General features: G+C 37.2%; 2 protein-coding genes across 14 annotated transcripts in view; one reads left to right on the top strand and one right to left on the bottom strand.

Moving 5' to 3' along the window:
- Window positions 1–10,832, bottom strand: part of Deup1 (deuterosome assembly protein 1) — a 91,429-nt gene extending 80,597 nt beyond the window's left edge. For all 3 annotated transcript variants that reach the window (XM_046462333.2, XM_046462334.2, XM_058584991.1), the window contains exons 1-2: window positions 10,710–10,832; window positions 9,529–9,601 (exon numbers count right to left, since the gene is read on the bottom strand). In XM_046462333.2, coding sequence (XP_046318289.1) covers window positions 9,529–9,557 — 29 coding nt within the window. In that variant the 5' untranslated portion in view covers window positions 9,558–9,601; window positions 10,710–10,832. The remainder of the gene's footprint in view (window positions 1–9,528; window positions 9,602–10,709) is intronic.
- Window positions 1–27,470, top strand: part of Slc36a4 (solute carrier family 36 member 4) — a 391,588-nt gene that overhangs the window by 202,363 nt on the left and 161,755 nt on the right. The gene's annotated exons all lie outside the window — the stretch shown is intronic.

The following is a 27,470-nucleotide window of genomic DNA, read 5'->3' as shown; positions in this document are numbered from 1 at the left end:
CACATAAATCAAAATATCATATTATATCTCATAAATATATAAAAACATTATGTGCAAATAAATAAAATACCTTAAAAAAAAAAGAGCCAGGGTAAGATGCATGGTTATTCATGGAGGTAACCCACAGCAGTTTTGTGGCTGGTGGGCTCTTTAGAGAGGTTTTTATAAGTACATTTAAGCACCCATTTTTTAAAATATATAAGCTTTAAAATATAAGTTTACATACTGACTCTTAGAAAAGGCAGAACCTCTTCAGATGGACTGCTACAATGACTGTATGGCTTGTTATCCACACCAAGATGGTTTTGAAAGTGAAAGGGGTATTAGTAATAATTATGCTAGGATACCAGGTGGAAACTGATTATTCTGGTCAAATTGAAATGTAAGGTCATCCTTATATTCATAGATCTGGAAAATGGAGGTGAAAAGACAGGTTTATAAAACAGAAAAGAGAAAAGGAAATACAGAGTGAGTTCAATTTGGGAATTTAAAAGACAAATAGAGAAGTAATCATGGAGGGAAAGGAGGAGGCAGGGAGAAACAGAGAAAAGAGAGTAGACTATTTCATAAAACATGGGATGGTCTAAGAAATGGGTTTCCAAATGGGTTGATAAGCAATCGAATTAGGTCTTAACTTTTTCAAAATCTTTTTAGTGAAACTCATTCTAAAATATATTACATACTTATTTGCCTAAGCTAATAGGCTATACTAAATATAATTTAACTTTTCCATGGTGACTCACAGACCCTGTTCTGTACATCAAAGACTGTACCCCACAAGAAACATTAACAAGACCAAGTAGGAGAGACTCCAGGAGAAGTCTCAGAACACACATTCATAGACATTGCTGTGATATCAATCTGTTCTTTAGTCAGTTGTCTCTCCTAAAGTAGTAAAGTGAAAGTTTTGTTATTTTAGGACTTTTAGGTCATAGTTTCATAGTTACCCTTCTTCAAAATTAATTACTGAGTAACAGATTTTAAAAAATTTTTCTCAATCCTTTTCTTGTCATCCAAAAATGTTATTTACTGTCATCATTAGTGTTTGCTGAGTTAGCAGCACTAAAATGCCTATTTTTTAAAATATATTTTTTTAGTTGTGGATGGACACAAAACCTTTATTTATTTATTTATTTTTATGTGGTGCTGAGGATCAAACCCAGTGCCTCACACATGCCAGATGAGTGTGCTACCACTGAACCACAAACCCAGCCCCTAAAATGCCTATTTTTACTGCATAATTGAGACGGTGGCTCATATTCAGTCCATTCTTTTCTCTTGTTTGCAAGAAGCTTAATGCTGTGATGTGGAGGAGGCATAAATCTCACTATTAAAAAAATGGGTGCTTAAATGTACTTATAAAAACCTCTCTAAAGCCTTTATCATGACAATGAAAGGGAGGCATTAATAGAAATAAAATGCAATGCCATATCCTCCAAGTTCCTATCAATGTTTTATCAGAATTCTAGGAATGTACAAATTTAAAAATCTCTTTTTTTGTGTTCTAAAGAGAACATAAATACCTACATTAAAATACCTACATTACAAATGATTTTTTAAAAATAACTTTTCACATTTCAAATAACTTCTAGTGACCAATGAAAGGAGGTGAGAAGACAGTGACAGTGAAATATTAGTATCACCATCTTTATTTTCAAGTGGTTCTTGATGATTATTTGGAATTATAAATAGCTTCAATGTCTTCATAAACTTATGCACATAAATCATTACTTCACAGTAATATACACAAATATATAATACAATTAATAATAATGTTTATCTATACATGCATCACTTGGCTCTGAAAGCCAATCTCTAGGACAATTGAATTTCCTCTTGAAATAAAGCCTATTTGATAAGAAACCAGCATTAGTACACATGAGGCTAGTTATTTTATTCTTTGCTCTTTAAAATTGGAGCCAGCTATTTCACTAGATCCCAACAGGGAAGAACTAGCTAAGAAATGATAAGAACGGTTTTTCCAATACCAGACAATTTTTAAAAATTTCTTTTCTTTCTTTTTTTTTTTGGTATTGGAGATTGAACCCAGGTCTCTTAACCACAGAGCTACATCTCCTACCCTTTTTAAATTTTGAATCGGATCTAACCAAGCCTTGCTAAACTGCTGAAGCTGGCCTTGAACTTGTGATCTTCCTGCTTCAGCCTCTGGAGGCACATGCACCACTGTACCTGGCTGAACATTGGGAATTGCTAATGAACCTCTTATGACAGCTTGTTGTGATAATTTCTTAATGTGCACCTGCAGCCAAAGCTCCTGAGCTCCAGATTTCTATATCTTCCCACCTATTCGACATTGACATTTCCATAGAGTGTCTAGTTGCCTCCCAAATATCATGAATTCAAAACAGAGCTCTTGACTCCCTGAACCAGAAACTTGTTCCCAGCCCAGGGCTTCCTAACTGGCATAACTGCTACCAGTCGCGTAAGATAAAAATTCTTCATGATTTGTTTCTCCCTCAAACCACTCAAACAACAGTATATCTTGCTGGTGCTACTTCCACTATATGTCCTAAGTTCTAACCACTTTTTACCATATCTAGTGATAAAGGTTGATCTGGATTATCCTTATCACTCGTCTGCTAGTTTTCTACTGCTATAGTTTGGAGATGACTTCACTGTTTCCCCCAAAGATTCACGTGTTGAAAGTTTGGTGCCTACTGTAGTGATGTTGAGAAGTGATGTAATCTTTAACAGGTGTAGTCTAGTGAGAGACAATTATGTCATTGGAAATATCACCCTTCAAAGAGATGAATGTAGTTCTCACAGGATCCTGGTTAGTTCCTATGAGGGTGAATTATAAAAAAGAGAAAGGCTGGACACTGAATCTTTCTGACTTCTTTCCATGTGATCTCTTCAGAACCTGCTCCCACCGTCCTGATGCCATCTGCCGTAAGACCCTCCTATAGGGCTTCCTGATCTTTGGACTTTCAGCCTCCAAAACTGTGAGGTAAATGTGTGCCTTTTCTTTATAAAGTGCACAACATTAAGTGTTTTGTTATAGTAACAGAAGATGAAATAGTGACTACCTTAGATATCCATCTTTCCTTACTTTCATATTGTGCTCTGATATTATTCAGAGTAGAAATGTATACAGTTAAGAAATAGATACATTTCTCAGTGTTCCTTCAGAGAGACATGGCCATGTAACAAAATCTGGCCTGTGAAAGGTAAGAAACATTACTAAAAAGTTATTTAAAAGAGGATTGTTGCAGATGTTGTGGATGCTCTATATATCCTCATGTTTACCACTTCAGGACACTGGCCTGATTTCCAGTGGATAAATTCCTTCGGCTGGGTGCCTTCCATAGCTACTAGTATCTTGTCACCTGTGTGATTACAAGAGTTTTTGCTTTGCTTGTCTGTGTTTCCTACCCTTGCCTTCCAATGTGCTATTCTTCCCAAGGAATTAGAAGGAACATTTGAAAACAGAAAATATCATGTAAAATGTTTAAAACTAGATGATGGTTTTTAATGGAAAATGTCATATCTTTTCTCTAAGTCCTCCAGTGACTTTTACACAGTGAAATCCAAAGTTTTTACCCAGGTCTACAGTGTCCTATAGGATCTGGCCCTATTTGCCTTTCTGATTTCACCTCTTACCAGATTTCTCCTTGCTTGCTTCTTTCTAATCTTACTGGCCTCCTTTCTGTTCCTTGAAAACACCAAGCATGTACCAGCTTCAGAAGCTTGGCTTTTGCTTATTCTTTTATGTGGAATACTGATCCCCAGCATATCCATGTGTCTAGTTTTCTCACTTTCTTCAGGTCTTTCCAAATGCCTCCTTCAGATTTATTCTGTAACTTTTTATTCTAATAATTTGCTTACTTTTTCTTCCGAACAGCTATTATCCTGGCCTCCAATATAAAGGAAATTGTATATCCATAAAACGTACTATAGTAAGAATCCTCCCACTAGATTGTAAGCCCCATGAGGTCCCGGATATCATTGTGTAGCCACAGTATCAGTCTTGAACTACCAACCATAAGAAAAATATGAATACTAATTTATTTGGGTATTATAAGACTCTGAACACTTACTTAAAATTTGTGTTCCTATAGGCCTGTTTTGACGTTTTGCATCAGGAGAATGGGGTACAGCCTTATCACTATAAGTTGGTGGTGCAAGTTCAGTTTCTTGATTCAGTCTATTGTCACTTGGAGGAAAAGAGTCCTCAGTACTGCTACGTGGAGTTGGCACTGAGGCTTCCCAACAGCTCTTTACTGATACTATCTTGGTTGGGAAGGGCAGGAGTGCCTCTTTATTCCCCATCACATGGCCTCTACTGACATTGAGTTAGTGGCCTTATTACCACTTTTGCTCAAAGTGTCTTGCTTTTCTTTGCCATTGTAAGTGTGTATGTATCTCAATTGGAATTGTCTGATTTGAGGAAAGATTTCATTATTCCTGAGTTCATGGGTTATAGCACCAGTCTCATATCCCACCTCAGTTTCTATTAAGATACTCACTGCATGGGCAATCCTACCAGCTATTTTCTAGATGTTAAATGTTCTGCTGATCCACCAATTACTTCCTATTCTTTAATCATTTTAAGTAGCATATAATTTGAAAATTATAAGATTAGAATAAAAGTATTTTTATTTCTCCTTAGAGAAAATTTAGAAGCCATTTCACTTTATGGATTCTATAGTATACCTGGCTCTCTCCTCTTATGCACATTGGCATTTGTATAGTTTAAGGTTAGACACTCCATTGCACTATGGCTTGGTTAATGAATTTCCCCAGGGACAGTTATGCTGCATGTTTGTACTTGAGTATGGCATTTATGAAATGTATTTTTCCTCATTCTATAATGCTTCCTATTGTAAGAAATGATAACAACTTAATAATTGCTTTTAGAAGAAAATGAGAATAATAACCAAATATTCCTATTAATTTCAGGATATAAGTAACACTAAAAGATGAAAGCAATGTACCTTAGTATGTTACCTTCAGAGACTCCATAAAAGCATACCCTAGTCTAACTTGTCTCTGACCATGAAGCCACTCCTACATAACCATGTTCCACACACTCCCCAATTAAAAGGTAAACCTTCAATGCCCCAAAAGAATCTCTAAAACATTTCCAGTATTCATGTTTTTCACACCCTGCTTTCATACAACTCTACTCCTAATTCTGAACTCTTAACTCCACTTTTCCCTGGTCCTTTGAATGTTGTATTTATATCTGATCTCCCTTTGTTTGACACTATTCCTCATTATAGATTCTCATTCTTTCAGTTCATTTATTCATTCACATACGCTGACTGCATACCCCCACACCTGGCAGGTACTGTGCTGGGCCCTGTGATGCAGTGGGGAAGAAGACTAACAGTGCTGAACAGAACTGGAGCTCCTGGAATCCACTGACATACAGTGTTGCTGAATTGACTCCATGTTCCTATTTTCACTGCTGCTCTTGCCTATTTTCCCATTTTTGTCTCTATTTCTCCCTTTTTGCTTCATAATTTACCATTCAATGAGACTGCTCCTTTCGTCTAGGGAGATGATAAGTGGTGTGCTCACATCTCTGTAATTTTCATGTGTTTAGCACTTCTCTGGCTCATAAATGCTCTGATAGAGGTTCACAAATGTTTCAGATACTTTTAAGGTGCCAGAAAACTGAGCACCACAGAACACCAGGTCAGGTGAACTGTGCTTAGCCCCTAATGTTTAAACCTAGGTTTATACATATCAGGCCCTTTTCCTTTTCCTCCCCCCACCCTCTCCTCTTTTCCCCCTCTTCCTCCTCCTTCATGATACTTCCTGTAATGCATGTAACAATCTTACTGTTCTGTAAAAGTCATGTGCAAATGTATCTACACAGTGGTGTTTTTTCACCTTTCCCTAAACTCGGCAAGAGCTTAATTATTCTCCCCAAAGAGTCTTAACTTCTTTATTTTCTTCCTCCCTTTCTTCCTTCTTTTTGAATTTCCTTTCAAAATCACTCACTGAATTCCTATGATCACTTAGCATTGTGCTAACATTTCAGACTCTACCTTCAAGTTAGATGTCCAGATTTTTACCCCAGGTCTACTTCACTTTATTTCTTCACTAGGGAAATAAGAAATTAGAAGAACTTGTCAAATTTGATAACTCTGGAGAATAAATGTATGTATGGAATGGAGGGTAAAGTATGATGGAGAGAGAATAGCCTGGGTCATCCAGAAATCAAGAGAATCAATCAAAGTATAAGGAACTCTCAATGTGCAAGAATAATAATATTACAATTTATTAAAGTTGCAATAGATTGACATATCAGAAAAAATGAGTTTTTACAAACTGATTAAAACTATATTTAACTAATCAAGAAACGCTGGTAAGTAAAGTTGTGATTCTGAATGAATGTATCTCACAGGGAAAGGGCACTTTAAGGGCTAAGAAAGATGTACACATAGAAAAGCAGTGTTTTGAAGGACCTTTCTTTATTCAGATCTGAAAAGCTAAGCTTTAATATTCATCTATCTTGTTTCGTTGAAAATATGGCTCTCGGGCTGGGGATATGACTCAAGCAGTAACACGCTCTCCTGGCATGTGTGGGGTGCTGGGTTCGATCCTCAGCACCACATAAAAATAAAATAAAGATGTTGTGTCCACCAAAAACTAAAAATAAATATTAAAATTCTCTCTCTCTCTCTCTCTCCTCTCGCTCACTCTCTCTTTAAAAAAAAAAAAGAAAATATGGCTCTCATGGTAAATAAGAAGAATTTGGTGGATGGTGTAGCATACTTAGATTTTTAGGAAGCATCCAACAAAGTCCTATGAAAGAGATAAATGGCTAAGGTATAAGTCACAGAATAAAAAATATAGAATATTCAGTAGAAAAAAATGAGACTTTTAGTTAAAGATGGATGAATACACACACTTTGCTCCCTTCCTAAATTCTACTAAAATAAAACAAGGGGATATTTTTAACATACAAGGTTAAGTCTACAAGGACAAAAATAATGGGAATAATGGGAGCTGGTGGTAGAGAAAAACAAGAAGCAACCCAAGTAGGTACTTCTGGAAGCAGGGCGTGAGTGTAAAGCTGAAGTTAGGAGGAATGAATAAGAAGGAGTTGGGCTCCTAGGTCTTCTCACTGGCATTAGACACAAGGCATATTCTCTGGGAAAAGGGAAAATACAGAGGCTCTGGACTGAGGGACTACCAGGCACAGTGGGGGCAGGGGCACTATGCTGGAAACTGGGGGAGAGGGTTAAGTTAAAGTCTCACAGTGTAAGTCTAAATTTCCAGCCTCCTCCTCTTCCTCAGCTCCCAGAATGCTAGCAACCCAATGTACATCCTCTAAGAAGGAGGATGAAGATCTGATCAGCCTGACATCAAATCCTGCAAACAAATAGCCTACCTCAAATGGCCACACAATGATGACCACTGTTATTAAGCCCCTCCATGTGTACCTGCTTTCTTCCCACCTACTTTCTACTCTATTATTATTATTATTATTATTATTATTATTATTATTTTGGTACTAAAGATTGAACTTGGGGGCACTTGACCACTAAGCCACATCCTCGGCCCTACTTTGTATTTTATTTAGAGACAGGGTCTCAACTGAGTTGCTTAGGGCATCACTTTTGTTGAGGCTGGCTTTGAACTTGGGATCCTCCTGCCTCAGTCTCCCAAGCCACTGGGATTACAGGTGCATACTCTATCATTCTTAAATAAGAGAAAGCAAAGGGATCCCAGGGTTATGTGAAGAAAGCCACTCACCTGAAAAAGAAGGTAGGTCAAATACAAACAGACATTTTTGAAGATACATAATCTGTGTCTTAGTTCTTAATGTCATCATCATTCCAGAGAGCCAACATGTAATCAATCCAGAATTCTAATACTTGGCTCTGCTATGGATCATAGAGTATTCCCTGAATCTCACTGCCATTCATTTCCAACACAGAGGGAATCAGAGCCAGACATATCTGAATTCAATTGTATATTCTGGGTAGAAATTTGTGTTTTCTTTTCTGTTTCTGAGCCTCAATGTGGCAGAGTAATACTCATTCTTTTATAGATGCTCCTTGACTTAAAGTGGGGTTACATCTGGAATGCTGAAAATATCATAAGTTGAAAATGCTTGATACACTAACCTATTGAATATTGTAGTTTAGCAACACAGTACACTGTGTATAGTATCAGTATCTACTCGCTAGCTGCTGCTGTGCAGCACTGTCAAATAGAATTATACCAGGTATTAGGAAGAGATACAGACTCCAAATTTGAACTATGGTTTCTATTGAATGTATATCTCTTCAGTACCATCATGAAGCTGATCATAAGTCAAACCATCACGAGTAGGGGATGTCTCTATTATACATCATTTAAGTTTAGACATATGGCTGCCTTTGGTAAAAGACCAAATTTCCTAGTGTTCTCACCTCTACCTGGGACTAAGTTCTGACCAATGGATAATAAAACCTTAGTGAGGCCTGCCACTTCCAGGTCATACTCCCAGAAGGAAAAGTCTTGTTCTTTCCTCTCTCCCTTACCCTTCTCTCCATTAAGAGCACAGTCGTGATTGTGGGAGCTTATTTCCAGAGATGGAAATAAGGTAATGAGATGGCAAAGCTGCCCTACCAGTCCTGGTCTGCTTATCTCTGGACTAACGTATAAAATAGAAATAAACTGTAATCTTACTTAAGTCACTATATTTGGGAAGTCTATTATAAGAACTCAGATTACATAATAATATATTCTATTTTCTTACTGTAAAATGAGAATGATACCTAGCAGGACTGTTTTAAGGAGAATGAATGGAAAGAGTGATAGTTGTTACTATGCACCATCCAGACTTGTAAAGCTTTCCTTCGGAGCCGTATGTCAAAGTCATGGTCTGAGCAGAATCACTGAAAGTGGGACACCTGGAGCGGTGTGACTAGTGCCAAAGTTCATCACAATGAAGATTGAGTGCTATAGTACACCTTCCAGATCTGAGGTCAGTTAGGGGCAAGTTAGTTAATAAAACAAAAGGAAGAAAAACCTTTGTGGCACTGGTGGCAGCGAGGGATATGGACATATTTATGAAAAAGAATTTGGTTCATTTTGCAAGCTGTTTGTTCTTGAAACTTTTGACAAAATATCCAGCTATTACTGTTTGAGAATCTGGATCTATTTTGAGACTGTGTTTAAGGGTTGAGTTTAGTTTTAAGAGCAAAAGTAGAGGTAAACTAGGGACACTCAATGCAGTTAGAAAGGAGCAAGCTGTCTAGGAGTTGCTGTACTATGGAAATGGAGAGCATCTCAGGCCAGCCTGGGCATCATCACCATACTAGACATTGGACAAAGTCATTAAAAGTTGAAAAAAATAGTGATTTTCAAGTACAAGACTGAGTCAAAATTGGAAAGACTTACACTAATGAATTTTAATAAGTCTCTTGAATTTCCCCAAGTCTCCTTACCAAAAATAATTGGCACCTCCTTCTATTAATAATACATTTCAAAATTCATGTTTCATCAAGGTGGTGTGGCATAATTAAATATTAATTTATTAAATATAAATTTCTCAGCACTTACCCCACTGTAGTATGGTCTTGGTTCTCCATGTCAAGAAACTGCTACATCTGGTTTATATTTCTTGGTTTTGGATCTGTTGGGGGAAAATGATCTAGATTCCTAAAATGCTTACATTTTTTAACCTACAAAACATGAAAATTTGCTATTGGCAAATTTAGTGTTAGTTTTTCTGAGTATGGTAGCTCTTATTATTACAAAATGTAGAAATTGGGATTTTTTTTGTTCTTTTATTTTCCTTCTTTTTAAAAAAAGCGCTCCTGTACACTTATGATGGGTGTTACTGACAGAAACGAGCATTAATTTACTATTCAATGATCAATAGCTTGGTACCAGGTCCTTTTCAAAGTGCTCAGTACAGGTTGATGAGTAAAATAGAATTCCTGTTTCAGAGGAGGTACAGCTAGAGGTTTTGAAGCTTTCCATCCAGGTAAATCGCCTAAAGTTTTCCCTTTATCTGAATACATTCATTCTTTATTCCTTTCTGCATTTTGTTAGAAAGACTGTATCATGAGATTTAGGACAAAAAAAAATAGTCTTAAGAAATGCCTTGAGATACAAAGAAAATGGATTTAAAATAAAACAAAAAGGATTTTGTGGGTACCGTCTTACCTCTTGCCTAAAGTAAAATAATGTTTGTCCCAGCAACAAAGTTTTAGTTAAAAAACAGTCTACGAGGACAAGTGGACAAAGTATTCAAAGACACGACAACTCCTCTGAATCACCACATAAAAGTCAATTAAAGAGTATCTGGGGTGGTGGAGGAGGAAGGCTACATCAAAGGAATCGGACCTGTGTGGAATTGTTGGGGGGCCGGGCAAGGATGGTGAATGAAAACCTGGCCACAGGTAGAGATGAGTAAATGATTCTGCAGGTTTTCTCAGAGGCCCTGAGGAGGTAAGTGACCTGCCCAGGTCCACACAGCTAGCTCCTAGACCTTCCCGCCTGGGCAGAACCTTGCGCTCTGGGTTCCGCAAGGCGGGTCCAGGCATCCCGGTCGCCGTCCACCCGCCGCGCGCCCCGTCCGGCCCCGCGCAGGGGTCCAGCCGGCCTCCCGCCGGGCGACCTCGCAGTTGAGCCTCTCGCCGCTGTCCCGGGACAGCGCCAGCCGGAGCAGCCCGGCCGGCGAGGGAGAGGGCGAGGACCCGGGGACGAGGGGGCCTGGGAGCCCCGGGGCGGGTTACCTGCGTCCCGCCGCGCCGCGCCGCGCTCGCCCTAGAGGTCTGAAGACCGACCGCCCAGGTCAGCGCCGCCCGCCTGGGCCCGCCCCGTGGGGGCCGGCCACCTGCCTTCAGCGCCCACCGCCGCGCTCCCGCCGCTCAGGCCCGCCTGCCGTGGCTTGGCCGTTAGGGCCTCTCCCTCCCCGCCTGCCGGCCGCCAAGGGTTGCCATGGAGACGCGGCCCCGCTGGCCGCCGCGGGAAGGGGGATGGGCGCGGCGGGCGCAGCCCCGCTTTCTGCGGGCTCCGCTGCAAACTTCCCCGCAGCCCGTGCCACTCTCTGTCACTCTCTGCCTGGTGTCTGCCCACTAGACAGAGGAGACCGCCTTCTGGTCCTTTGCTCTTTGTAGTCGAACAACTAAGGGCGCCTTAGAAATATTTGAGTGTCTGAACCAAGGAGATAACCAAGGAACTGGGAAATAAAGGGCTGGGAAATTCTGCACCCAAGTTTCTTAAATCCCCCGGCCCTCTTGCCTCCTACCCAGATTTGAAATGGTGTGGAAGAAGAAAAAAAAAATGATTGGGGGTAAAGAGGTCTGCCTTTCTCTTTTCATCAAAGTGTCATCTAGCTGGGAAGAGCTGGATTTCTTTTAACCTCTCAGTCCTCAGTTACTCGACGGTGCTAACAGCAGCATCTGTACCTGTCTTTCCCATAAGGCACATTGATTGGGTCCCTGGAAACCTGCCAGTTAAGCAATAGTCTGTATTTTTAGGGAAGAGGAAATTGCTTCTCAGTGGGGGAACTGGAACAGAACTGAAGTGACTGATTCCAAATTCTACTTTTTTCACCAAATTCTAAGACTAATTGATGACAGAATCTGTCTCATCCTCTTGATTTCACAGAGAAAATGACAGGGGAGGTGGGTGTATACACACACACACACACACATATGATTTATATTTGTATTATGATTATACTCATATATATGATTATATATTATATGATTATATATTATATATATGATTATATGATTTACTTCTACTGGTTTGTAGAGCGATTTTTTTTAAACTAGCACTTGAATTTTGTGTTTGAGAAACATTGCTACAATTAAAGAACACAATTTCTTCCCAATACAACCAGTTAATTTCTAATTCTTTTATTTGCACTCTACTTGCATGACTTTAACATCAATTTGCTACTTTAATATAGCTATCATTCTTAAACCAATCTATATCCCTCCAACTAGATTCCATATGAATTTCATAAAACCATTTTTGTTTCCTGAAAAATCAGGTTTCATAGATGAATTGTGTACAGTTGCCCAGAATATTAGCTCTAAATAGTGCTTCGCAGCTTTCACATTTCATTCTGAAAACCTTAGTCATGTTCATTATTGTCTAAATTGAATGGGTCAGTGTATTTTTCCTGACTCAGGAAGGGAAAATGAACTAGGAAGGAAATTTAAAAATTTCAGGATGGCCAAGAAGATCATTTATACAGTGTAGTGCTTTACTGTTGGTAAGGACTTTCACCTGCTCATTATTTCAAGCTCAGAAATATCCTTTCAGGCAGTGTAACACGTGACATTAATAGTTCCTTTTAGTAGATTACAAAATCTAGGCTTAGAGAGAATACAGGATTTTTCCAAGATGATACATCTAGATCAAGTGCAACTACTGTATGAACCTAGGTCATCTTAGAAATTTGGAAATCCAGTGCTCTTCAAATTCCAATCAAATATTAGACTTTGAATAGGTGTCTTCAAGTCTTGTATGGGTAAATGTAGAATTCACATTTTCAGAAGAAGGAATGGATGTGGAAAAGGGTAGCCAAACCTGTGAGAAGATGTAGTGTAATAGATTTTAGGAAAATTTAAACATAGACAAGACCCCTGATATGGTTTGGATCTGGAATATCCCCTGAAAACCTCATGTTTTGAAAACATTATCTCTTGTGCTGTGGCATGATTCAGACATAGGATTTATAGATAAGGAAGAGAGCTGTAACTTTACCCATGAATCCATTTGATAGATTAATAATTTGAATAGGTGGCAACTATAGGCAGGTGGGGTAGGAGGAAGTAGGTTACTAGTATGTCTTTGGGGTTTCTATCCCCCTCCCTCACTCCTTGTGTTGTGGGGGACAGAGGAAGCAAGGCACCTAAGATAGTAGGAAACAGTTTTATTTGACTGCAGCCAGGTTCAGAGGGTACAGCTTTCACTGTAATCAATTAATCCCCTGAACCCCGAGTTCAGGTAGTTTCAGAACTTTATACACAGTGTGTAAGGGGAGGGGCTCAGAAGTTCACAGTCTGCTGAAGTTTACATAAAAGCAGCTTTTTCTTTCACTGTTTGGGCAAGTTAACCCTTTAAGGACAACACCTGAGAAGGGGAGAGCTTCTTCTCCCCTTTCTTCCCTCCCCCTGCCAGCTGTTACCATGGAGCCCAATTGGTAACTTCTCTTAGAAATGTAGACATCTCTGTGAAGTTCCAGCTCAAGGCCAAAGGCCTTATTAAAAGATTTGTCTTTTTTTTTAATCACATTTTGCATTTGTAAACACACTTCTACAAACTACTATACTGGATAAATGTTTATGAAAAACTAGTAAAGGGGCGTTCAGCACCTGGAATGCAGATTTCTTCCAGGCCAGTGGCCAAGTGAAATAGAGCAACAGGGAAATAGGAAGTTTACCTACATTGAACTCTATTGTAGAGACTCTTTTGCTGGTAGTCCTAAAATCAATTATGGTAAAGATTTCTGGAGAAGCTTAGTTAAGATTTTTCTGTGGAGTAGGGGGTGCCATTACACTTGAGTTCTCTCTCTCTGCTCTAGGGCTGCCATGAGCTGATAGCTTTCCTCCTTCATGCCCTTCCACCAGGAGGTACTGCCTTATTTCAGCTCCAGAACAATGGAGTCTGTGAACCATACACTGAACTTCTGAAACTGTGAGCCCAAAATAAACTTTTCTTCCTTTAAGTTGTTCAGTCAGGTATTTTGATCACAGCAATAAAAAGCTGATGAATGCAACCCCCTTTCCATTTGATTTAATAGTATAAAGATTTTCATTTAATCCCAAGTGCAAAGACTTGAATTTGCACCAAAATACACCCATTATTAGATCCTTTCACATGAATTTATTTTGAAAGGGGTGAGGAGATTAGGAAGGCCTCAAGAGTAAAGGAGAGGAAGAGGGTGCTGAGCATGGAAAACTTTCTAAAGGTAGCTGGTAAGAGGTGGTAAAAGAGCTTAGTCCTGAAGGAGTACTGGAGGACACAGCCCAGAGTAAGGCACAAAATAAAACCAGAATATTCAGAAGAGGAGGCAGTACCTGAAGGACAAGGATGAATTATGGAAGAAAAGTTAATGGCCCATTTACAGGAATAAATAATAATCATAGCAACAGTCTGAATTTCTTTTCTTCTTTTTCTCCTGTCATGAGCCATTGTGGGCTGTATGTGTGAACTATGCACATAGTTGCCATATGAGGGGATAGGACTGGCATTGCACGCTGATTGGGCTGCACATGCAAGTGCACCTTCCATTTAGCTCTGTCTGTGATCCCACATAGCACCTGAGATGGGTGTGACTTGCCATGATGTCAATCAATCTGCTGACCACAGGACATCATGAAGCAAGATCCCACCCTTGAAACCTTATACCCTGCCTTATTTGGTGAAGAATATTCTATTGAAACTCCTTTGTGAGTCCCCCTATAAAAATAAAGAGATGTCAGCACATGCACTCTTTCCAGCATGGAAGCTGACCTTTGAGGTTGCAGAGCAGTCCTGCCCTCGATATGAAAATTACTTCTGTGTCCTATGCTTTTTTGCCATTTTCTTAGCTCAATGTTGCAGCCAGCTCTTTTAAGCCCAGTTCATCTTGTCAGCACGGGTCACTGGCAAGATTCCCCCTAGAATAGACTGAATCTTAACAATTGAAAACCTTCTTAACAAAACTATTTTCATGGGGAAATTTTCAATAGAAATATAGAAAATGAATGTGCAGCCTTAATATGCGCGGCTATGTAGAATAATTTGATGTGGGTTTTGTGTCCATATGTGAAATGCAGGTTTATTGTTATTTTGTTTCTGAAAACAAGTTCAAAAATTATATGGGAAGATATTTATGTGTAAACTAAGTATATCTTATGCAAGGAAGATAATTTAGAAAAAGACTTAATACTACCAAATAATCATATAACTATGTAGAGGGGACATAATCTAATTCCTTCATTTTACATAAGGAAATTCAGACCCAAAGAATAATAATTATTTGACTAGTCTCACTGCTAGCTAATGGCAAGAATAAAAATTATAAACCAGATATTTTTTTTCTTATTATACCATACTAATAAAATGGCAACTAGTTTAAGGAACTTTCTGGAAATGCTTCAATAATATTTAAGAAAATCAGCATGCAACAAAAGGAGATTTAGCATTCAGAACCAAGATCACCCTACAGCAATGGCGTCCAACAGAAAAATAATGCAAATCCATTGTGTAATTTTTAAATATCCTAGTAGTCAAATTAAAAAGCTTAAAAAATCCATATGAAGTAAATTGTAATAATAGATTTAACCCAATATGTCTAAAATGTTATATCAACATGTAATCAGAATAAAAGTTGTTGAGATATTTTATTTTTTATACTAGGTCCTCAGAGTCTAATGTATAGTTCATATTTATAGCTCAGTCATTTCAAACATGTTCAAATCCTCAATGGTCACACATGACTAGTGGCTAACATGGACTCATGGCTAATATATTAGGCAGGAAAGCCCAAGAATTTTGGTGTCTGGTCAATATACTAAAGCCCTTTGTTAAATGTGAATGGCCATACAAGAAGAAAGATTCTAAATTATTTGAGTGTGATTTGGGAAGGTCTATGAAAATATCCCACCTCAAAATCTTCACTAACATCTTTCCCACCTCAGAATCCTCACTAACATCTTCTAGATCGAGAAAATGATTGGATATCAAAAGAGAAATGTATCAATTGGTGCCCTTAGCCAGGCATGGTTGACCTTTTATTCATAATGCCTTTCCATATGTCTCTTGTCTCTATTCAGGGATGATTTTCAAAAGAGAATTCAGACTAGATGGGAGGACCTTACCTCTTGGTCTTTATTGTCCGGGACTTAGGTACCAAGGGAACATGTCCTCCTAATAGGAATTAGAAACACCAGGTCTCGTTTTAGGTTCAGAAAATGGTTATTGTGACTTTTTCACCCTATGCTTTTCCTTTTTATGGACCCATAGTATTTTGTAACCATGGTTTTGAAAAAGGTAAATATTTCTCCAAATATTAGGGGAGATGAGAGAGATTTTTATGCAATAATAAGCTAAAGTTTTATATATGTCATATTTATTTCCAGGAGCTGGGCATGGCATGGACATTGGCAAAGTGAAAGTTCCTAATGGGGAAAATAGATTTGTAACTAGCAAGGAAAGTTGTGTTTGTCTGTTTTTGTTTGTTCGTTTTTGATTTTTTTTTTGGCATGAATCATAATTTATTGAATAATTTGTCTTACTGGTTTAAAATGTCACTTTGAGATTCTAGATACATCCAAGAGGGCAGGATAGTGGAGGTCGCATTCCTAGATGCTATGTGGCATGAAACCAAGAAAGTAAACATGCAGCTTCTCTGCAAAGGGGGTGGACAAAATAAAAGGGTGGGGGGGGGGCTTTATTTGAATTTAAAACTGGACATTCAAAGCAGATTGGGGGAAAAGGAGGCTGGATAAAATAAGGAAAATATCCCCAGAGGGATAGCCACTACTGTCAGGCAGAAAGCACCAGCCGGAGGGTCCCTCTGTGAGCATAGTAGAGGGATAAGGGAATTAAAGGAATCTTCATTTTGGAGAGGCATGAGGCCTGTCTGGGTACAGAGCACTTAGAGACCAAGGACATTGCCCAGAAAACCTAAAAGACCTGCTCCAGGATATCCATGTGCAGTGAAAGAAGACATCATCTCTCCAGGTGGCCTGCAGAAGACAAGAGGAGGAACGATTTTGCAATCATGAGGCTGGAGTCCAGCAGCTGAGGGGGCTGATTCCTAGAAAGCCCAAGTTTGGCCCAAAATACAGGCCTGGTAAGCATGACATAGAGTGTGCTTAAGTGACCAGGAGAAAAATCAAACAAGGAGAGAGGTTTACACAGGGGACAACTAGTCGCCAAAACTCTACCCCTTCACCTTCAATCAGATTGCTTGTAGAACCTGCTGGGAGAGATGCATTTGGCAGGGAACTTGGAAGAGTAGGGGTGGGAGAAATTGTTTGGAGACCGAAAGGAAAGTGAGAAAGCAAGAGATGGGAGAGCGAGAAATGAAGGACCAGGCAGAGATCCACACAAAGGTTTATTTGTCAGAGCTGACAAATAAAGGCTATCTCTTTATAGGAGAGAGAGCCCCTGAGATGATCAGGTGTTCAGCTGTTGTGAGGTAGGGGTTTGGAATTGTAGCTGTAGCGCTATGGGAGAGGCTTAGGGGTGCTTGCATCAGAACTAGGCAGGTGAGAATAGCATTGGATTGGCTTAGGTCGATGGCACCATGGGGCTTTCCAGAGTCAAGAGATCATGTCCTTCTGGGATTGGCTTAGAGTTATGGTACCATGGGTTGGTCACTAATGGGGATGGGGGCAGTTTGGGTAAGAGGAAATACAAGAAAGCAGAACTTATAAGATGGCAGTTAACATTTAAGATGGCTGCTCATATGTTAAATCAATACCTATAGAGACTGAATCCAAGACCAGGAAACATGGGGTCTGCAGGTGACATAGGAGACTAAGAATTGGTTCTCCCACCATAGGAGAGGAACCCAGGGGAGATTCCCAGGGTAAAGTCTTCCAATGTGGAGAAGCAAGTACTGGGCACTGGAGGGAAGCTCATTTAAAATCTCCAGACCAATTGGCATTCAGCAACGACTCTGGAGCCCACCTAAGCCTAAACCTTTCCTCTAGGAATTGTGCCTACTGGATTGCCTGTCTCACTCCAGCAATCCAGAGAGGGTGGAGCATCACACTCCACCTAAAACTGCTGAGAAGCTGATAATATTTTGAATTGCAACAGAAAAAAATTCTTTAACTTTTCATCAAGTTTCTTTTTTTTTTTTTAATTCTTGTTCTCTGTTTAATTGTGGCCTTGACGGTACATGGACATTTAAACATTTTCATATTTGTTTTTTTCTCATTTCTAGCATTTTTGACACCAGTTAATTTTCATGGATTAGTTTTTTGTGAACTAGGATGTTTGATTAGTATATTTTAGTTCTGTTTTGTATTTTATTTTTATTTTTAATTTTTTAAATTTTTACTTTATATATATATAATTTTTTCCTACCTATCTGTTTCCCTTGATTCTCTCTTCTCTTCCACTAACAGCCAATATCTATTGTTCTCTTTCACTCTTCCTTCAACCTTTTACATCTGTCTTTACTCCTCTTCCCTTACAATTATCACATCCTGTATCACTTCTGTTCTCTCCCTGTCCACCATCTGAAATTACAAACTCTTTTGCAAACCTGCTATTTTTATTTTAGGCAATAACTGATCACTTCATTTCTGTTTATTGTGATAATTAACATTGTAGACATCATAGTAGGAACTATTTGGTTTAATGCTGTATATTGTTTTATTAGTTGTTATTATTTCTCTCCCCTTAAACAGTGAGGTACTGGAAAACTTCAGGGACACTGTATGTCCACAGGGCAGAAACTCTACTGCTTCAGATTCATACTATTAGATGGTCAGATGTCACCAGGCGTCCATGGGCTGTGTGTGAACTGTTGCACATAGTAGTCAAATGAGGGGATAGGTCTGGCATTTGGAACTCCCTGTAGCACCCCTTCAGGGATTGATTGCCTCATGCAAGTGATCCTCCCCCTCAAGCTCTGCCTAAGATCCCACATAGCACCTGAGATGGGTGTGACCTACCAAGATGTCAATCAATCTGCTGACCAGAAGACATCACAAAGCAAGATCCACCCTTGAAACCTTACCCCTGCCTTTGATGTACCCCCTAAAATAAACCTCAGGAGCCATTTTGTCTTTGTCTAGTTCAAGAACTCATGTGGACTAGATCTATCAGGGTTTTGCTTTTGTAAATATATTTCTGAGTGTTTGTGTTTTATTATTTGTTAATTATTTGAGATATTAAGATTTAGGGGGCCGTTTAGGGGGGTTTGGATTCCTCTGGGATGAAGAACCCCCCCCCCAATGAGACACTGGTCTTCATGCCCCCTGAAAGGCAGACACACACAGAAAAACACAAGGCAACACATTGCCCCAATCAAAACAAGGTACTCCAATAATAGAATCCTTCCACACCACAGTGAAAGAAATGTCTGAGAAGAGTTTAGAGTGTACGTAGTCAAACTGATCTGCAAAGTAAAGGAAAGTATAAGGAGTGATATCAGGGAAAATACAAAAGGTGAAAGATCACTTCAATAAAGAGAGATTCTGAAAAAAAAAAGAAGAAAGAAAAGAAAAAAGCCAAGCAGAAATCCTTGAAATGAAAGAAACAATAAACCAAATAAAAAAAAATCAAGAGAGAGCATCACCAACAGACTAGACCACTTTGAAGACAGAACCTCAGGCAATGAAGACAATTTGGAATCTTAAAAATAGAATTGGCCATGGAGAGAAGATGTTAAGAAACTATGAACAGAACTTCTAAGAATTATAGAGTTACATGAAAAGACCAAATTTAAGATTTCCTGGGATAGATGAAGGTGTGGAGATACAAACCAAAGGAATGCACAATCTTGTCAATGAAATAATATCAGAAAATTTCTAAAGATAAGAAATGAAATGGAAAATTAAATACAAGAGGCTTACAGGACCTCAAATGTACAAAATTACAACAGACATACATCAAGGCACATTATAATAAAAATGCCTAGCATACAGAATAAGTATAGAATTTTAAAGACTGTAATAAAAAAAAAAATCATATGTATTGGGGAAACCAATTCAGATCTCAGCTGATTTCTCAACCCAGACCCTCAAAGATAAGGGGTCATAGAATAACATATACCAAGCCCTGAAAGAAAATAGATAATAACAAAGAATCCTATATCCAGCCAAATTAAGATTCAAATTTGAAGGTTAAAAAAAAACCTTCCATGATAAACAAAAGTTAATAGAATTTGTAACTAGAAAGCCTGTACTACAGATTTCTCAACAAAATAATCCATGAAGATGAGATTTTTAAAAAGTAAAAACCAGCAAAAAGAAGAATTACACTAAAGAAATAGTTAATTAAAGGAGATACAAACCAAAGGAATGCACAATCTTGTCGATGAAATAATATCAGAAAACTTATCATTAATAACCATGAATGTTAATGGCCTCAACTTATCAATCAAAAGACATAGACTGGCAGATTGAATTAAAAAACAAGACCCAACCAAGAGACTCACCTCATAGGCAAAGACTTCCACAGACTGAAGGTGAAAGGATGTGAAAAAAGCATACCACTCACATTGAGTAAACAAGCAGGGGTTTCTATCCTCATATCAGATAAAGTGGGCTTCAAGTCAAAGTTAATCATAAAGGATAAAGAAGGACATTTCATACTGCTTAAGGAGATCGTACATCAACAAGATATAACAATTATAATATTTATTCCCCAAATAATGAAGCATCTACATATATACAAAAATCCCCTCTCAATCTTAAGAATCAAACAGACCACAACACAATAATACTGGGTGACTTTAACACACCTCTCTCACTACTGGATAGATCCTCCAAACAAAACTAAACCAAAAAACTATAGAACTAAATAATACAATCAATAATTTAGATTTAACAGAATATATAGAATATTTCATCCATCAATGAGCAAATATACTTTCTTCTCAGCAGCACATGTATCCTTCTATAAAATGAGCCATATCTTATGCCACAAGGCAATTCTTTGCAAATACAGAAAATAGAGATAATACCCTGAATTCTATCAGATAAGATGGAATGAAATTAGAAATAAATTATAGAATTAAAAAGTAGAAACTAACACCAGGAGACTAACTTATACTTTATTTAATGATAATGGATAGCGGAAGAAATCAGGGATGAAACAAAAAAATACTTAGAGGTAAATAAGAATAGTGATACAACATATCAAGATCTCTGGGACACTCTGAAGTCAGTGCATTGAGCTCATTCATTAAAAGAATAGAAAGTCAATAAATAAATGACCTAATATTATATCTGAAAGCCTAGGGTGAAAAAAGAATAAATCATCAACAAAAGCAGTAGAAAGCAGAAAATAATTTAAAATCAATGAAATTGAAATTAAAAGAAACAATTCAAAAAATTGGCAAAACAGGGGCTGGAATTGTGGTAGAGTGCTTGCCTAGCACACATGAGGCACTAGGTTTGATCCTCAGTACCACATAAATGTAAAATAAAGATATTGTGTCCACCTAAAACTAAAAAATAAATATCAAAAAATTGAAAAAACAAAAAATGGTTCTTTGAAAAAATAAATAAAATTGATGAACCCTTAGCCATGCTAACAAAGAGAAAGAAAGTGAAAACTCAAATTACTTAAATTCATTGTGAAAACGAAACTACCAGGACAGACACTATTGAAATACACAAGATAATCAGAAACTATTTTAAAAATTTATTCTCCAATAAAATAGAAAATATTGAAGACATTAACAAATTTCTAGACGTGTATGACCAACCCAAACTGAATCAGGAAGACATACACAATAGAAACAGATAAATTCCAAGCAATGAAATAGAAGACACCATCAAAAACCTACCAACTAATTAAAGCCCAGAACCAGATGGATTCTCAGTGGAGTCCTAAAAGAACTTCAAAGAAAAATTAACACCAATACTTCTCAAATTATTCCATGAAAAAGAAAAGGAGGGAACCCTTCCAAACTCATTCTATGAAGCAAGCATCACCCTGATACCAAAACCAGACAAAGAAATATCAATGAAAAAAAAACTTCATACCAATATCCCTGATGAGCATAGATGCAAAAATTCTCAATAAAATTCTGGCAAATCACATACAAAAACATATCAAGTGAGATTCATGTCAGGAATGCAAGGTTGGTTTAGCATATGGAATTAATAAACATAATTCAGCACATCAATAAACTTAGAGACAAGAATCACATGAATATCTCAATAGATGCTGAAAAAAGCATTTAACAAAATATAGCAGCCCTTCATATTCAAAACACTAGAAATACTATGGATAGTAGGGATATACCTCAACATTATAAAAGCTATCTATGCTAAACCCAAGGCCAACATCATTCTAAATGGAGAACAATTGAAAGCATTCCCTCTAAGAACTAGAAAAAGAAAAGGATGCCCTCTTTCACCACTTTTATTCAAAATAGTCCTTGAAACTCTACCAGAGCAATTAGACAGAAGAAAGATATTAAAGGGATATAAATAGGAAAATAACTCAAACTATAACTATTTGCCAATGACATAATTCTATGCCGCAGCCCGGCTGGCTGGGCAAAATAGCCGGGGGATGGTGGCCCGTCTGGGGAGCCCTGGGACACTCGGGGGTAAATGACGAAAAAAAAAAAGCTGCCTGTCCCTAGAAAGATAGCACGGGAGCAAATCTGCTCATCCCTAGATAGGGCGAGAGGAAATATGGCCATTCTGAGAAAATGGAGAAGATTGATTCAGTATGTTTGTGTCTTGTTTTGTCTTGAAATGTTGTATTGTCTTTATGATGAAAATATGGAAGGGGTGAGACGTAAATTACTAAGGGAAGGAGGCACCCCAGTGGAACCAAGAATAGTTAGGACATGTGTTGATGGAAGCCCAGGAACTCTAGTCAGAAAGAAAAAGAAAGTTCAGAGGAGGAAGGATTATCAGGAAAAAAGTTGCAGCTAAAGGCTATTACTAAATACTTTTCGTTACCGGAGGGTGTAGGACTAGGGATGTGCCTCAATGGTTAAGTGCCCCTGAGTTCAATACAAGTACTCTCCCCCCAGGGAAAAAAAAGCAATATTTGGGAATCAATCTAACAAAAGAGGTGAAAGACCTCTACAATGAAAACTACAGAACTCTAAAGAAAAAAAAGAAGACCTTTGAAGATGGAAAGATGTCCCATGTCTTGGATAGACAGACTTAACATTCTCAAAAAGGCCATATTAGCAAAAGTGCTATACAGATTTAATGCAATTCCTATTAAAATTTCAATGATGTTCTTCATAGAAATAGAAAAGGCAGTCATGAAATTAATTTGTAGAAATAAGAAACCCAGAATAGTCAAAACAATCCTTAGCAAGAAAAGTGAAGCAGGAGGCATCCCAACATCAGAACTTAAATTATACTACAGAGCCCTAATAACAAAAATCACATGAGATAGGCACCAAAACAGATACATAGACCAATGGTACAGAATAGAAGACACAGAGACATATCCTCATAATTACAGTTATCTCATACTAGACAAAGTCATCAAAAATATACATTGGAGAAAAAAATAGCCTCTTTAACAAATGGTGCTGAAAAAACTGAAAATGTATCAAAATTAAATTAAACCCCTATCTCTCACTCATGACAAAAATCAACTCAAAGTGGATCAAGGTCATAAGTTCTAGAACAGAGACCCTGTGCCTAATAGAAGAAAAAGTAGGCCCAAATCTTCATCATGTTGACTTATGAAGTGACTTCCTTAAAAAGATCACTAAAGCATAAGAAGTAAAATGAAGAATCAACAAATGGGATGGAATTGAACTAAAAACTTCTTCACAGAAAAGGAAACAATCAATAATGTGGAAAGAGAGCCTACAGAATAGGAGAAAATCTTTAATATACGTACCTTAGATGGAGCATTAATCTCTGAGATACATAAAGAACTGAAAAACCTTAACACCAAAAAAAAAAAAAAAAAAAAACAATCCAACCAATAAATGGGCAAAGGAACTGAACAGACACTTCACAGAAGAAGAAATACAACTGGTCAACTATATGAGAAAATGTTCAGCATTTCTAGCAATTAGTGAAATGCAAATCAAAACTACTCTAAGATTTCATCTCACTCCAGTCAGAATGGCAGCTATTAAGAATAGAAACAACAGTAAGGGTTGGCCAGGATGTGGGGAAAAAGGCACACTCCTACATTGCTGGTGGGACTGCAAATGGTGCAGTCAATCTAGAAAGTAGGAGATTCCTTGGAAAGTTTGAATGGAACCACCATTTGACCCAACTATCCCACTCCTTGGTTTATACCCAAAAGACTTGAAATCGGCATACTACAGTAATGCAGCCACATCCATATTTATAGCAGCTCAACTCACAATAGCTAAACTATGGAACCAACCTAGGTACCCTTCAACAGATGAATGGATAAAGAAAATATGGTATATATACACACACAAAATATTACTCACCCTCAAAGAAAAATGAAATTATGGCATTTTCCTGTAAATGGATGGAACTGGAGAATATTATGCTAAAGTGAAACAAGCCAATCCCCCCCCAAAAAAAAAACAAAGTCCTAATGTTTTATCTGATATGCAGATGCTAATTCACAATGTTGGGGGTCAGATAGAGGTACTTGGATTAGACAGAGGGGAGTGAAGGAAGAGGAGTACGTATGGGGGTAGGAAGGATAGTAGAATGAGTTAAGCATTATTGCCCTATGTGCTTATATGATTACATGACATGTACACCAGAAGAATGAGAAGTTATACTTCATTTATGTATGATGTGTCCAAATGCATTCTGCTCTCATATATAGCTAATTAGAACAAATGACAAAAATAAAATAAATGCCACTTTCACATGCCTATCTGGTTAATGACCTCTTTTTACTTGGGCCAGTTTCTTCCAAGAGCTCATCTTTGTTAAACAGTCCATTTCCTAGCTAACATGATAGTGAAAAAGTGTTGGGTCAAAATCTGGGAAAAGATAAGAACTTAGTGAAGTAAGCCTAGCCTTCAATGCTGCATTTTTTTTTTTTTGCCTCCAAGGCATTTGATGCTCAGGAAGTAGTTAGTAGCTGCACAACTAAGCAGGAAAAGTTTTGGTAGTTTTATGAAGCAATAGGGACAAAAGACAAAGCTCGGCTCACCCAAGGTTGTAAATCAATAAATAAAATTCTGTCTTCAAGCTGGGCATTTATATGATGAAGTAAAAAATAGCTCAATATTTTCATTGTTTGCAGTCCTGGTTTGGATCACCTAGATAATTTGGAACAACTTTAATAATTAAACTTGAAGTGGGTGGTTCTGGACTGGTAGATTAAGACCAGATTAAGAATCAAACAAAAATTCTCTCTGATGAAGATAAAATCTTTCTTGGCTTCAGAATAATTTACTTTTATTCCTAAAAATATTTTTTCAAATCCAATGACCAGAATAAACATGTACTACAGGACCAGGAAATGAGACACTGGAATGGAAAACCAGTGGAATAGATCACAGAAACAAAACCACCAAAGCTTCAGATACTGGAATCAGACAAATTATTTTAAAATGTGGATATTTAAAGAACTAAAAGACAAGATTGAAAAAAATCTTCAGGGAACATTGAATGTAAAAAGTGATTTAACATATTTGAAAAGAAACTGAATAGAAATCCTAAGACTAAAAATTATTAATAACAAAATCATATAAGAATATGATATATATATATATAATATATATATATATATATATATATACATATATATATATACACAATGGTAGATTTTATATAGTTGAATATAAATAGAATTTGTGAAATGGAAAATAGATCAGAAGAAAGTATTCAGATTGTAGGTAAAGAAAAATAATGAAAAATATTTTCATATGAAGTGTTTATAATACTAGTATTTATTAATAAAAATATTTACTGTTATTAAAATAAAATAGACAATATATTGGGAAGTATTTAAAACAAGCCCTGGCATGTAGAAAATACTCAAGAAGTACTTGTTTTAAAATAATTAAGTTATTTTGCAAATCATCTGTATCATTTCTTATAACTTCCATTTTTCTGTCAAAATGTTTCTTTTAATTTCTAAATTCTAATTTAAAAACATATTAATAATAGGCATATTCTGTTTTGTGTCTTATAATTCTAACCTCTAAAATATTTGGACTCTATTATTGCTAGCTCTCACTTACACTCTCTTGTTTTCTAGTTTCTGACTGTGAGATCCTCTAGTGAGAGAACCTTCTTTTGGGGACAACTTGGAGCCAGGATTAAAGTTTGATTCCTCCAGAGAGGACTTACATTTGTTTTTGACAGTTGCCTGTGGGCATGACCAACTCCACATCACTTTATTATATTAAAATTTTCAGACAACACAGGTAATATGAATAAATGAAAAAAAGTGTTAGCCTCGTTTTATGATATAGATTTCAAAGGATTTCCCCCATTCCTTTTATTTGTTTTCCCTCATCCAGTGCTAAAATCAAAATAGGCATAATTTTGCTGTTTCATTTTGGGCCATTTTTTTTTTTCAATGAACTTTTTACTTGAGAAGGGTTTTACATTTACAGAAAAAAATTGGAAATAGTACAGAGAATTACCACATACCTCACATCCAGTAGCCCCTATTATTAACATTTTATATTAGTATGGCTTATTTATTCCAACTAATTATTACTATCAATTAAAGTCCATGATTTATTCAGATTTCCTTAGTTTTTATATACATCTTTTGTGTTATGGGATCCTGTGACTACATTTAGTCATCATGTCTCCTTAGGCATCTGTTGGCTATGACAGTTTCCAATAATTTATTTTTTAAAATGATTTTGATGATGTTTTTGATGATCCTGGCAGTTTTGAAGAGTACTAGCCAGGTATTTTGTAGACTGTCCCTCAAATGGAAGTTGTGTATTTTTTCTCAGGATTAAACCGGGAAGAAGACCACAGAAATAAATGGTTATTTTCAGTCATGTTATATCAAGTGCACCTACCTATAAACATAATTTATTTCTGTTGATGTTGACCTTGGTCATCTGTTTGGGACAGTGTTCATCATGTCTCTCACTGTGAAGTTACTCATTTTTCCTCCTTCCAAACTGAAATCTTTAGATGGCAATCATTATGTGCTCACACTTAAGAAGTGGGGAGTCATGCTCTACAATTTATACAGAGAATCTGCATAAATCACTTGGAATCCTTCTGCATTCAAGATTTGTCTCTTCACTTCCATGGTTTATATCAATATGGACTCATGGATATTCATTGTGTGCTTTAAGTTATAATCCAAAGGTACTTTTTTTTTTGTCTCTCAAGTTATGCCATCTTTCGTCATTGAGAACTCTTTCAGTTGCTCCTCTATCGTGTTTACATACCCTCATCATTGTGGAATTTTTGTTTTGTCTTGGAAATTTTTTAAAAGATTGATTGTTTTGGAGAACTTAAATATTTTCTACATTATAAGATGTTCCAGAATAATTATAAATATGTACATGCCCTATTCCAGTCCTATAATCAGCTATTTCTCCAATAAACCCTGGTTCCTTTAATTAAAAATGCAACTAGAAAACAATATCTGAGCACTAAATGTGCTCATGGCTAGTGTATCATTGCTTCTAGGTCTTCTCAGATGACAGAGCAATAAAATATTTGCATAATACTAACCTTGGTATATTCAAATATCTATGAGTATTTCCATATGTAACCATTTGTATCTTTATTGAGCTAAACATGAGCATACCCAGATCTCTATTTCTATTATTTACATGGATCACTCTAGCCTCTTTTGGCCTATTGTAAACTCCTACTTAACAGTGAAAAACTGGCTCCCATCATTTGCGACCCATTTCTTTAACTATGCAACTGTAGCATGCATGTATA

Source organism: Marmota monax, unplaced genomic scaffold, assembly GCF_021218885.2.
Source record: "Marmota monax isolate L192 unplaced genomic scaffold, Marmota_monax_Labrador192_F-V1.1 WCK01_AAM20220418_F8-fsc00104, whole genome shotgun sequence".
In the NCBI taxonomy this organism is placed as follows: domain Eukaryota; kingdom Metazoa; phylum Chordata; class Mammalia; order Rodentia; family Sciuridae; genus Marmota; species Marmota monax.
Note: the sequence above shows the minus strand (reverse complement) of the source record. Positions and strands in the feature narration are given on the sequence as shown.